General features: G+C 40.7%; 1 protein-coding gene across 1 annotated transcript in view; it reads left to right on the top strand.

The window, feature by feature from the left end:
• Window positions 1-9,532, top strand: part of KLF13 (Kruppel like factor 13) — a 28,590-nt gene extending 19,058 nt beyond the window's left edge. The window contains exon 2 of the mRNA XM_027657831.1: window positions 8,906-9,532. Coding sequence (XP_027513632.1) covers window positions 8,906-9,198 — 293 coding nt within the window. The 3' untranslated portion in view covers window positions 9,199-9,532. The remainder of the gene's footprint in view (window positions 1-8,905) is intronic.
• The last annotated feature ends 3,299 nt before the right edge of the window (window positions 9,533-12,831 follow it).

Here is a 12,831-nt window from a genome sequence, read left to right as displayed (position 1 = left end):
GTGGTGAGCACATGACTAGGTTAATTAATTATGCAGAAAGTTATAAAAGTGCCTTTGGATCAATTCAATCAGCTTCTTTGCTAAAGTAGCTTTAAATACTCCTGTTACTTCTAGAGAGAGGATGTATTTCAAAGATTTGTGTCCATATATCCAGGCCCCATCATAAAAGGAAGGAATCCTGAAGGCTAAACTCACCTTCATGATTTTTAATCTGCTTGAGCTTCAAGACAAAAACTCTTGAACATATTTAACACACCCACTTACCCACCCACCCACCCAGCTACCCACCCAGCTACCCACCCAGCTCTGTTTTGATGTAGTTTGTGACTTCAGAGCTTCACAAACCCCCAGCCTAGAGTAGCTGATTTTCTATAGTTTCAAAGAGAAAGGAACACACAAGATGGCGGGGGGTTGTGTAAGGAAGGGAGAAGAGCTAAACCATAAACTTGTAAAAGCAGGAAGGGACAAACTGCACAGGGAAATCCCAGTATTAGCGAGGTCAAACATTATGTCTCTGAGTACAAGAGTGCAGTAAAACAAAGGAGCATCAGACTCTCAGTGCTCAGGTCTACGGATACAGATGTGAATTTCAAACTGGAAATCCTAGTGGGATTTTAGTGACTTTTTTATGATCTTCAGTTGATGAGAAAGAATTTAATTTCTCAATTGCCCAGCAGGATTACCTGTGTTTTGAAGTTCTCTCTAGCAGAGAAAGACTGTGGTGTAAACACAGCTAGAAAGAAGAAAACCAAACAGAATGCACTGTGTATCCGTGGAACTCTTAACACTTGATACCAGTGCAGAGAAGATCAGAAAAATACATGTTTTGAAAATATGCTTGGTCTTGCTGGCATGGACTTTGGGTTGGTTGCTTCTTTGCCATGGCAGTGCATGGCACATTAGTGCATCTTAGTACTGTTGGGAGAACTGAAAACAGACAGTGTTTTGAAGGGCTGCATCACTCGCCAACAATTTGCAAAATTACTCAGGAGGACAAAAGTACAAGGAAATGAAAGCAGCTTAGCATAACACTGCAAAATGTTTCTTGTCCTTAACATGTTGTAGGGAATCACCTCAGACTCCCTGGGTCCTACTGCAATGCCGGAAGGCATGGTCACATTTTCAGCATAGATCTAAAATCTATTCCAAGATTTCTCTGTGAAGTAGAGGACAGACTTTCCTGGTCCTTACCCCTGGCTGTTTAGCCCCTTGTTAGCTGTCTTTGGAATTCCCTTGTGCTTATAAACACAGGGAGTTCAGTGGAAGTTGAAAATACAAATGAAATTGTTCCCTTAAAAGATCAGATCTTCAGTTAGTCACTCAGTAAAAATGTGAGGCATTTAATCTTCATGGAGGGAAAGCTGCCAAGAAATGTTAATGAAGAATATTAAAAACTTTGCATTTCTTTACTAGCAGGAACTATAGAAACTACACTTTCTGATGAACAGTTGTTCCCTGACAAGTAGTCAGAAAACAGTTTAGACTGACTTTTTTGATTTCAGAAAAATTGTGCTAGTGTGTTTCATTACTTCAGTTCAGATTAACGTCATCATTGTCTTGAAAACTGTCCCCAAAGCTAAAGGAATTAAAATAGTGTTATAAAAAAACATACCAAAAGAAGTAAAACATTTTGGTCAACTAAAAATAAAATTACTGTGGGTTTCTTTGTTTGCTGAATTCTTCTGCAGTTCAAAGTTTTTTTAATTTTTCAACTGAGCATGAAAAAAGTCATCCACATCGTTTTAGCCTTTATTTCACTCTTTCATTCAAAACCTTAGCAAAGGATGTAGCAATATTTCTTTTTATTAAATTTATGCCCATTTCATTTTAAAGCCAATTTGCTGTAAGATTTATTTTCCAGATCCTGGAACATAACTTCCAGCTACTTACTGGGTGTGTGAAGTGGTCCAGAACTAGGTTTGGGTTGGGAGTGGAATACAGGGCTTAATTTACTGAACACACAGTGGTGCCCTGCAGCAGAGAGAAAGCAAGAACTAAGCAGGAGTCAATCAGGAGCTAACATGGTAGGCAGAAAATGACTTGGTAAAGCTAACGGGTTCAAATTTCAGATGATTCTTAATTCACTGTGCAAAGATGCAGAATAAAAAACATGGATATTTAAAAAATGCCAAGCTATAGAACCTCACACAGAGCAGTTCAGCCTGGGATCCCTGTTTAAAAAGATATTCAGTAAAGCCATGGAATGTGTATTTTAGACAATGGATTATGTTAGAATGATTCTGCTTTGACAAAAGAGAAGCAAATGTGGCTGATAAAAATGCAGTTAAGTAGTTAAAATTAGTGTAAACTGAATTTTCAGCCATTATGGAACAAGTTTGAAATAAAAGCCTAGAATATAACTGATAGAATGTAATCTGTTTAAAAAAAAAAGAAAAAGAAAAAAAGATTGTTTCCATTCTGGTGAGAGTGAGTGCTAGCATTTGTAAGAGGACCAGATATCTGCATGGAACAGAGGAGAGGAGCTATTTTGGTTTGGGGGCAGATCTGACTGGGGAGGAATTTTTCACTACTGACATTTCTCTGCTTTGCAGACATTATCATTATAGTACCTGAACATGTGTGCTCGGCATTTGCTGTTTGAGGTGTTCTAGTCAGCTGTGGTTTAACAGATCAGTCACGTGCTGTGAGCTGTGCTCCCACATGGAGCAATACAGGACTTCCAGAGCAAACAGTAACACAGATGTAAACACTTAAAACGTAAACTTGCCACATATGGAAATGCCTCTTTCAAGAAATATTCATACATGTCTAAATAAGTCAATGAAAATGTTAAGGTACAGAAAATAAACCAAGCATTTAAATAGTGGATACTGTGGTAGCTGTTGCAGCTCCTGCTTGGGAGTAGTTTCCTATGCACATAGAAAACAATGATCCAATAATTTATTAGTTTAATGACTGGATTTGTTAAGATCAAAATAAAGATGTGCACACTTTGAAGTGAGGTTGTATATGCCTGGCTCTGTCCCTGCTGGAATTCTGAGAACTCCAGTTCCTAAAAAAAGGTCACTGACAGATAATGGAATTAGCAGAACTTGCCTGCTTCTGTCAGCAGGTCCTAATGCAACTCAGGTCCTTTTGTGTCCTAGGGTCTGGTAACATGGGAACTCCAACTGGAGCTTTTATTGGATTGGGACATTCTTACCACGCTCCCATGTGGGGTGTCCAGTGACAGTCAAATTCACCCTCTAACTTTTCACTGAGAGCATTACTAAAACATCCTAATTTCCCCGGGACTAGTGAAGCTTAATGTTGCTGACTTTGCTACCTCTGCTAGATGGGTGTGAACGAGATACCCAAAAGCTGTTGTACAGACACAACAGCAGATGTAAAATACTACTGCATTTGCCTTACTTGGTTATATCACTCCCAAAATCATTAATTTAAAACTAATTAGTTTCATTTGATAGGAATTAGGAATTGTGAGGCTTTGGAATTTTTTGATCCTTTTTTAAATACATACTAAAGAAACCACAATTTGTCTAACATCAAAGCAACATCAAAGCTATACATTACTCTTTCTTGCACCGAGAAGGTTAAGGATTTGGTTTTTGGCCATGCAAACGGGTTTCTTTATAAACAAAGAGAATAACAGAAACTAAAATATTCATAAATATGTATCAGTGCTATTGAATGACGACCTTTTCTCTTTGTTTTTTTTTTCAATAACATCCACTCTCAAGAAGCATAGTCTGCTTGGCTGAATGTTCTTTCCCAGGATAGCATTTCCTCTCCTGAAGGAAGGCTGCTTCTGTCACATCTCTGTTTAACTGTCTGGCCCTCATCCTCCCCACCCAGCCTGCTGATCTGTGTTTCCAAATATACTCTTAATTACATATATGAAAATGTAGAAATATAAGAATAGCACACAGTGGCATGTTCAGGTTTCTAGTCTGTTTTTATAACAACATACAATGCTGTTCTGTGAAGCAGCAGAACAGATTAAAGATCACAGAAAATTGTTTCTGGCTTACTGTTTCTGGTTTTGCAGGCACTTGTGGAATTCCCAGTATACAAATTTCTTTGTTATTGCATGTCCTTGGCATATGATGGAAGAGCTTAACATAATGTGCAGGGTTATTACATGAGTTAAATTGAAAAAGTAGCCCCCAGTACGTGGTTTGACTTGCTAGTACACTGATCTGTAGGGCAGCAGATATCACACTTCAGACTGTTCAGACACAACTGCCTAATCCTTGCATTGTAGTTCAGAAAATTGTTGGTGTCACAGTTGTCTTAAACTGCTTGGGCATTTCAGTCAGTAGCAGGTTATTTTTAAAGTATGCTCAGGCCTACACAGTACTTGGTATCTGTTTTTAAATGACACTCAAATGCTGGATATCATAGAGATGAACTGGTGAAGCAAGAAGGAGATCACTCCAGGTTTGTACAGCAGTGTCACTACATAGGAAAGGAGTCCTTAAAACTACATGTGCACTAAAAGTACAGTACCAGTCAAGCTCAGTAGACATCAGATCTGGTTCCACAGTCTCTGTAGTTTTTGTTTCCCATATCTACATAGGGTTGCCTCAATATATATAATGATTGACAAATATAGAATAATACAAAGGGCCTTTATAAAGGACAGGCTGGCTCTAGATACTTCTGAATCCCTTCCAGCAAGAGAGGAGAGAAGTGCCTTTTTTAAATTCTGTTTCTATAGCTCAGGCAATTCCATGTTTCCCTTGGCAGTCAGCTCTGCCAGACAATATGAGCAGCACGAGCAGCCAGATCTGTGCCTCTGGAATGAATTCAGAACTCAGTGCACCTGCACAGCTCACGTACTCTCACTCACTGAGCACTGCAAGTTTCTTAATGCAGCTTTACACACTTCTTTTTTTTTGGACTGGGTGGAGTTCAGGAAAAAGCCAAAAATGTTCTTGCTTGTGTAATTTTCAGTTAAGATCAGCTGAATTCAATTCTCAAATGTGATGTCTTCCCATCAGCTTGTGTAGCTCTAAACACAAGTTATGTGGTGCCATGTGCTCTGGCAGAGGAGCTAGAAAGGTGGTTACTGTTTAGTGGGATTTGGAACATGGAAATCCAAACCTATTTAAAATTGTGAAAGAATAATTTACAATATTCCTTCCTTACAATATTCCAATGCCTTAAAGGCATCTCTCACTTGCCTCTCCAAAGAGTAAAGAAGCCTGAGTTGCTTTTTGGTTCATTTTTTTATCTTTTGGAGACTTACCACTCTTTGAGACTTGCTAGTAAGGCTCATAATGCACAAAGATACTGCTGCTGCCAAGTCACAGCATTAACACTCTCAACATTCACATTCACATGATTGTTTCCTGCCACATCTAAGATATTTGATAACATTTGTGCATTAATCTGTAAGATCACATTCTGCACTCGGGGTACAAAGGTAAAACTCTGACTTGGGCATTGCCTAAGTGGAGCTGAATGAATCCTTATTGTGTTCTGTGTAGCCATTTTAATGGTGAGAGCTCTTTGTTGAGCACAACATGTCCATGGGCTGCTGCTTATGCAAGAACGTTTTACTGTGGCTGCCTGTTCCTTAATGAGATTAGGCAATCAAGTCATATAATCTCTCATTCTGTTGATTGCTTTACTGCTGGTAAAAGGACATTTATATAACTTACCTGCACAGAAAACCACATCCCTTCTGTTTGAGAGATGAGAACGATGACAGGCTGTGAATTTCCACGTGTGGTTTTGGAGCAGCAACTTGGTCTTGTCTTAATTAATACCCTACAGCAACTTTGTTCCAGACAGTATATTATTTTTTTCTGAACAATAATGACTCTCATATCTTGTCACAAGGCATCCAGCATTTCCTCACAATACAGTTTTTCTTTGAAGAGGAATTGCTAAACCTCAACAAAGCTGGGAAACACTCTAGAGAGCTATCACCACTACTAGAGTGATGCCAGCTGTTAGTAGAAAACCACTTGACCAAGAAACTTAAAGACAACTACCAAGAAGATGTCAAATCAAGACTAGAGAAGACTGAGGGGAAAAACAGTCCCTAGGAAGGGGGAGGACAGAGGACAGTAGAAATGTAGTGGAAGACAGACAACATTTTTTGGCTCAGCACCCAAATCCTCACCACCATCATTAATATCAAATCAGAGGGTGAGTAGGAACCTGAATGTTCTCATCCAGATCTGATGTGCAGTGGAGAGAAGTTGTGCAATACCTTCATTACCTGTCTGTTAGTGCTGGATAACACAGGTCTTACACAATCCTGCTTCAGAACCTCTCTCTCATGAGGAACTGGAATGTTGTCCCTACTGCTGGCTCCCCAATGATAGAATTATAGACAAGAGCAGCTGATGCCATGCAAACTACTAAAAAAAAAAGGTACCATTTTGTTTGTGCTTCATGGTGTTCTCAACAGCAGAAGCAAAACACTGCATGAAAACTTTTGCCTTTCTTGTCTGCAAGCAGTCATTTCATGGGACAGTTCTTCAAGGGAAGACCATTTGCTGACACCATTTGTAACACCAATAAACAGAGAGAAAATGGACTCAGGCAATAGAAACATCCAAAAGCCAGTGCCTTACCAAAAAATGATGGCATAGCTGAGGGATGAGAAACTCCGGTTTTGCAGGCCAGATCCACCTCCACCTCTCAGACCATGTCTCACTGCCCTTCCCAGAGGTTCCAAAGTCCTCATAGAATTTTCTCTATTGTAAGACCAAAACACAGGGAGAAGACTGGTGAATCTGGTTTCACAACAGGGATGACTGGCATGTCCCACCACAGGCAGGAGCATATCTAAGAAAAGATATATGAAAAACAGCCAAAATATATTTGTTTCCATTTCTATCAGCAGAGGGGGAGGCCACTCCCTAACAGCTGGCAGGCAGGAGAAGGCTAAGGAGGACATTGAATGGGTTTGCACAGGTTATTTTAAGCAACAAGACTATATCCTTCAAAACCAGTTGGTTGTGGTTGTATTCTTAAAATCATTTGTGGAGCCCTACGTTTCTTAGGCTTTAGTTCAGGGGAAGCCAACTGAAAGCAGTTCTGTTTGTCTTCGCTGCCTTTTGCAGAGCACTAGAGGTGGTGCCTCGGCCCCGGCAGATGAACCTTAGGATTAAAGGGTGGGCTCAGCTCAGCGCACACTGTGTCTCACCTAAAAAATCCACTGTGGAGGCTCGAAGGGTAACGACCTTTCCCAAATCTTCGTGCGCGATGACTGGCCATACATTACAGAGAGGTGGTGCTCATGGTTCTCCATCTGCAGATCTCGTTGGGTCCTGCACAGATACACCATTGCATTATGCAGTGTAATTGGAGGGGGAATGAAATCCACCAAAGGTGTTTAAGAACAGCTGGTCTAATGAGACTTGATCTTTCTCCTAAATAATCAATGAAACATCAGGAACACTTGCTTTCTCCAGATTCTTGAACAAAATCCTATTTAAAAAAAGACTTGCCTATCTGTTCATTGAGACACTCTTTGAGATTTGGCTGAAGTTATCTTGCAGGCATCATGAACAGAGAGGAGAGGAACTTATAAAACTATTTTTCTGAGCAGGAGACTCCTAAGTAGATCCTGGAGAGAAACGTTACAGCCAAATGTGTGAATTTAAAGCAGAGTATTGGCTGCTTAGATTGAAGGTTTGCTGGGGTCAGTTTTGCTCTCTGTTTTGATTAAGGTGTATTGAATTTCTCCAGAAGGCTAATTTCTTTCTTTATTTTCCATTTAGTGTAGTGTGGGGAGAACTTTTCTTTCTTATTTTGCCACAGAATTTATATAGCTCTCTAGGCCTCTTGAACTGGCTATTCAGAATTAGAAACATTAGGATTAGTGCAAGTAGGAAGTTATTAAAATTATAACTATGAAAAATTCTCTGTGTATTCACAAAAGAATAACATGTTCTTGATGAGTAACAAATAAGGAATATGAGATGTTCAGACTCAGTGACAGTAAGAACCAAAACAATATGCAGAAGTAGTAGCACATTTCATGAGTCAATGTTTTCATTTTTTATCAAATGGAGAAGCTAAGAATGGAAACAGATAATGTGAGGTGCCCAAGGCTATGCAACACATCAGTGGTGAAGCTGGGAATACATTCCAGATATCCATCTGCCCAACAACAATGTGCAGAGCTTCTCAGGCCGCACATCTCCCGCAGTGCCCACGTGCAGAGCTCCTGCACAGCATCTGTCCTGTGAGAGGTGATTCCATGGCTGAGGGCTCACAACCGCATCAGGTCACCAGGTCACTGCTCCTTTGGGCTCACTGGTCATGGGTCTGACAGTGTCACAGGTCAGGGGGTTCAGGTGAGCTGTTGGCAGAAGCTGATCCCTTCAATGTGACACATTTGCCTGGTTGGAATACAGTGCTCCCTGGCTCCCTTCTGGAGGCATAAGGCAGGGAACACGAGAAACCACAGTGCTTTGTAGCAGATGCAGAAAACACAGGCATAGCTGTGGAGAATACAAGGTGGGAGCCTCAAATCAGTGCCTCAACATTGCCAGTGTTCATTTTTACCAAAATTGCTTGTAAAGAGCTGAAGAGGGAGACTTCATCACACTTTCTGAACTTCAGCATTGAGTCAGACACATAGGGACAGCTTGGGAGAATAAGTGAATATACTATAAAGCTCAGTACAGGTATTATCAAGTAAATTAAGTCCAACAGAGCACAAGAGATTTGAAATGTGATATCCATGAAAGGATCAGGAGCCCAGCGTCCCTGAAGATGCAGTTATCAAATAAGGTATATCACTAGCTGGATTGGCAGTACTTTTTGATGGACTGGAATACCAGAGCAGCAGAGGGTATCACCTTCCCCATCCAGGTAGCGGCTCTGCCTTGCTCCCAGCCTTTCTGTTCTACCCCGCGCGTACAAAGCCCGGCGGGGTCCGTGCTGTGCTCTAACGTGCCGTGTGTGCCTCCCGCAGGTGAGCGGCCCTTCGAGTGCAGCTGGCCGGGCTGCACGAAGAAGTTCGCCCGCTCGGACGAGCTGGCGCGGCACCACCGCACCCACACGGGCGAGAAGCGGTTCCGCTGCCCCCTGTGCGAGAAGCGCTTCATGCGCAGCGACCACCTGACGAAGCACGCGCGGCGCCACGCCAACTTCCAGCCGGGAATGCTGCGGGGCCGGGCGGGCAGCGGCTCCAGGGCCGGCTCCCTCAGTGACCACAGCCGCTCGGACGCCTCCAGCCCCACGCTGAGCCCCGCCAGCTCCCCGTAGCCCGCCCCGCTGCCCGCGGCACCGCGCCTCCGACGCCCAGGGGACTTCGGCTTGTGTTGCACACCTTTGGAAAACTGTTGTTTCCCTCCCCTACGCCCCCTTCTTAAAAAAAATCAGTAAATAGCTTCCTCCCACTGCAATTTCTAGTCAAAGTTGCTTTACCCGACCACACGAGTGGCTATTCTAACCTCATGGATGGACAAACTTACATGTTACACTTAGTGACTCCTGCTGTCTCAATATTTCATATATTTTGCAACCATTTATGGATCCTCTTCATTATTCTTTATAAGAAAATGAGAAAAAATAAAAAAAAAAAGGCAAAAAGCCCCACTTAATTCACCTCAGGTGTCAAAGTACTTTATAAGACGGGATTGCACAACATGAGCATACATACACTTACAAATGAACTGTGTTGGATTTGTGTCCCCCTTCTCCTTTCTCAGGGATGGATATTTATGTTACACAATAATTACAATGAAGACACACCCTAACCACGGCCTTACTCTGTAAATGTAATTGCACTCAGAAGATTTTGTTAGGTTCTTTCACACACTGGGAAAACAAACAAACAATACGGAAACCAAACCAATACTGGAATGTAGTACCAGACTCTTCCATTGTTTGTTTTCCTCATTATATACCTATGTTGGGGAGTGTCTAAACAGAAGTCCTGTCTTTCTTCAAGCTGCCCTCTGCTTTTGTTGGCAAGCTGTCTTTTCACTTCATGCTGAAGATGCTCCAAACCCAACTTTCTATTGCAAAAATCTCTGGGAGGTTGATAAACTTGTTTGTTGGTTTGTTTCATGCTAGATAAAATTCTGAGAAAAACATTTAAACAAGATGCCTTAAAAGTAAGTAACCTAAATCACGAAGAAACATATTTACACTGGGTAACATTTTCTTGCAAGGTGGTCTGGAGTCTCGAAGGCTTTCTGTCGTCACACTCTCCAAGTTGTTAAGCTATCTGCACTGCCTGCTCAGTATGGGACCAACAGAATATTCAAATCAAACCACACTGACTTGAACAATTTCCTTTATTTCTTTCTCTCTTTTTTTTTTTTTTTTAAATGAATTGTGGAAATAGCATTACTGAACCAATGCCCACCAAAACTGTTATCAAGGTACCTACCTGCTGTACAGCTGTGTCTTAGAAAAACAAATTGGCTAAGACATAGTTTCTGTATTCTGTTGCATCAAAATTGTGGTTGCTGATGAAAGGAAGTGAAAATCATAAGGTATCTTCTGACTGGAAAAGTAAAATATGCATTTAGTTTTAAATAAAAGTGACTATAGCTCAGCACTACTACAGGTTTCTCAAAAATACACATACCAGCATAAAGCAAGGTGCTCTTATTTCTGAATAGCTGCTTGATAACAGAAAGGGAATATTGGCTACTTTTCAATAACTTTCAAATATTTGACACTAGATAGAGCAGAAGAAGGTGGATTTTTATGTTTTGTATGGTAGAAAACATAGCAAAAGCGCCAGGAGCATTGTGATGTACTGAAGACCTCACTGGCAGCAAATACACTTTCCGTGTTTGTCTGGTCTGACAGTGCATATTATAACTTCAGGTCCTTTTGATTCTGGAATTTTGGGGGATCCTGTTTTTACTGTAGGGTATAAATGCAGTTAAGTGTAGCATGGTGAGAAGAAGCTCTCGATGCCAAACCTGTAATTTGATGTTAAGTGAATGCTCCCAGATTCCAAATGAACCTGTATCTTACTTGCTGCTTTGCATTGATCAATTTTGCAAGGTTTTTTGTACTGTGTGTTAACTGTGAGAGGTTAATGTAGGTTTCCAAGTAGTTTCATAGGTACTTCCATAATATTTACATTATTCCTGATACTACACATTCTATTAGTTGTATAGATAGACAAAGTGCAGATATTTCAGTATTTTTTCACATTCATTTTCTCCAGATTTCACCTCTTGGAAAATCACAGTTTCCCCTTTTGGACTGGAAGTCGTGTGAGGTATAATTCTACTGCTTCATTTCACAGAAAAAGAGGATTGCTAGGGTTTTTTGCAAGATGACAAGTATTGTTGAGTTTATATGATGGGTTGCCGAACGTCTGTGAGTTTGGGGAAAGCCAGGTCTGTTTGCCTCTACAGATTTCCTCTGTTCTTATTTTATGGTTTTTTTAAAATCTACTGAGATACACAATTTTAACAACTTGATACAATTCAGGTAACAGGAATTCACATTCCAATCATTTCTGTGACTGCTGAAAGAGCTCTTCTGCTGTAGTTAGTAAAGAGGCATTTAAGATATCTAGCTCAAGGAATTCTACAGGTCAGCTGTGTCTTGTGCACATACTTCAAAACAAGTCATAAACACATTTCTCATTATCATAATACCTTAATACAGGGATATGGAGGGCAGGAGGAACAACCAAAAACAGAAGGAGCACGAAGTATCAGCAAAAATGACAGGCTTCGTGTTCCAAATTCAGTTTGTTATATCATCATCTTTTCCAACAAGAGCATCATTTGATCTTCAGGAAAGGAGGAACCGCTCCAGTCCATTTATTTAGGGCTCAATAATTCAGCAGATGCATTCCAAACAAGTTGTTTTAATAATTGCCTGAAGAAGGAATATTTGCACCAGGCTTTATTAGTGCTGAGATTGTAGAATATAGAGATTATGGAACAACCTGTTCTGAGGGACATAGAACTATGCAATCTTTAACAGTAAACTAACATTTTACATATATTCATCATAGATATTACTACTAATTCTCCAAGTTTTAGCAGGAAAAAATAAATTGGTTCAAAGTCAAATTTCCAGTTCAGTCTTTTCATTTAATGAGAAGAGTATGGGACTGTATATAGCCAACACAGCTACACCTTCAGGACATTCTCTGAAATTGGTCGTTAAAACTTTTTTTTCTACATCTTTGTTGTAAATTCCTCAGCCTGTGTTAGGGTGGCAGTCAAGTTACCGTGTTTTAAAATCCCAGCTAGAGTTTGAAAGAACTCCATTAAATGTTTAATACATCATAGTTTTAGGAAAAATTATGAATTCTAAACCACTAGTAGTTTCCAAAACTGAATGTGAACAGAACTTCTCATAATATTTTCATATGAAAAAAGAGTGTTTGTTGTTTTCCAGCATCTGCTAGAAATGGCTAATGACCAGCAAGGTCATTAGACTCCATTCTCATGATGGTTCCTCCTGAGTTTTGCAGATAGAAGAAGTCAAAGCAGCTCAAACTGTGTTTTGAAATCTGGGTGCTTATCCAAACTAACCTCAGGTTTTTGCCCTTGTTGTTTGCCCCAGTGGTGTAATCTAAACCAGTCCTGGCATAGCAACAAACAGTCACACTCAGGCAGTCCTGCCCTGGCAAGGGGCAGGTTTCCTCACAGTCCTGTGTCTGGAGGGGTGTGCATCTCTCCTGCCTCCTCTGTTGCCCCAGCAACCTGCTGAGGTGAGTCCTCACAAGCGACAACACTGCCATTGTGGGTTTTTTTAATTTTAATTTCAGACTGCAACAACAGGTTTGTTATTATTAAGGAAGCCCTGAAAGTTTGTCTGTTTTTCTCCAGCCACAATTCTGGCTTCGGCTGGAAGAGTTGAGCTGAACTGCCTTGCTGCAGGAAATGGGTGCAAGGTAAAAAATCATCA

The sequence above is a fragment of the Corapipo altera genome, unplaced genomic scaffold (assembly GCF_003945725.1).
Source record: "Corapipo altera isolate COAL_440 unplaced genomic scaffold, ASM394572v1 308, whole genome shotgun sequence".
Lineage (NCBI taxonomy): Eukaryota > Metazoa > Chordata > Aves > Passeriformes > Pipridae > Corapipo > Corapipo altera.
The sequence above is the reverse complement of the archived record's forward strand: the minus strand, read 5'-3'. Positions and strand labels throughout refer to the sequence as shown.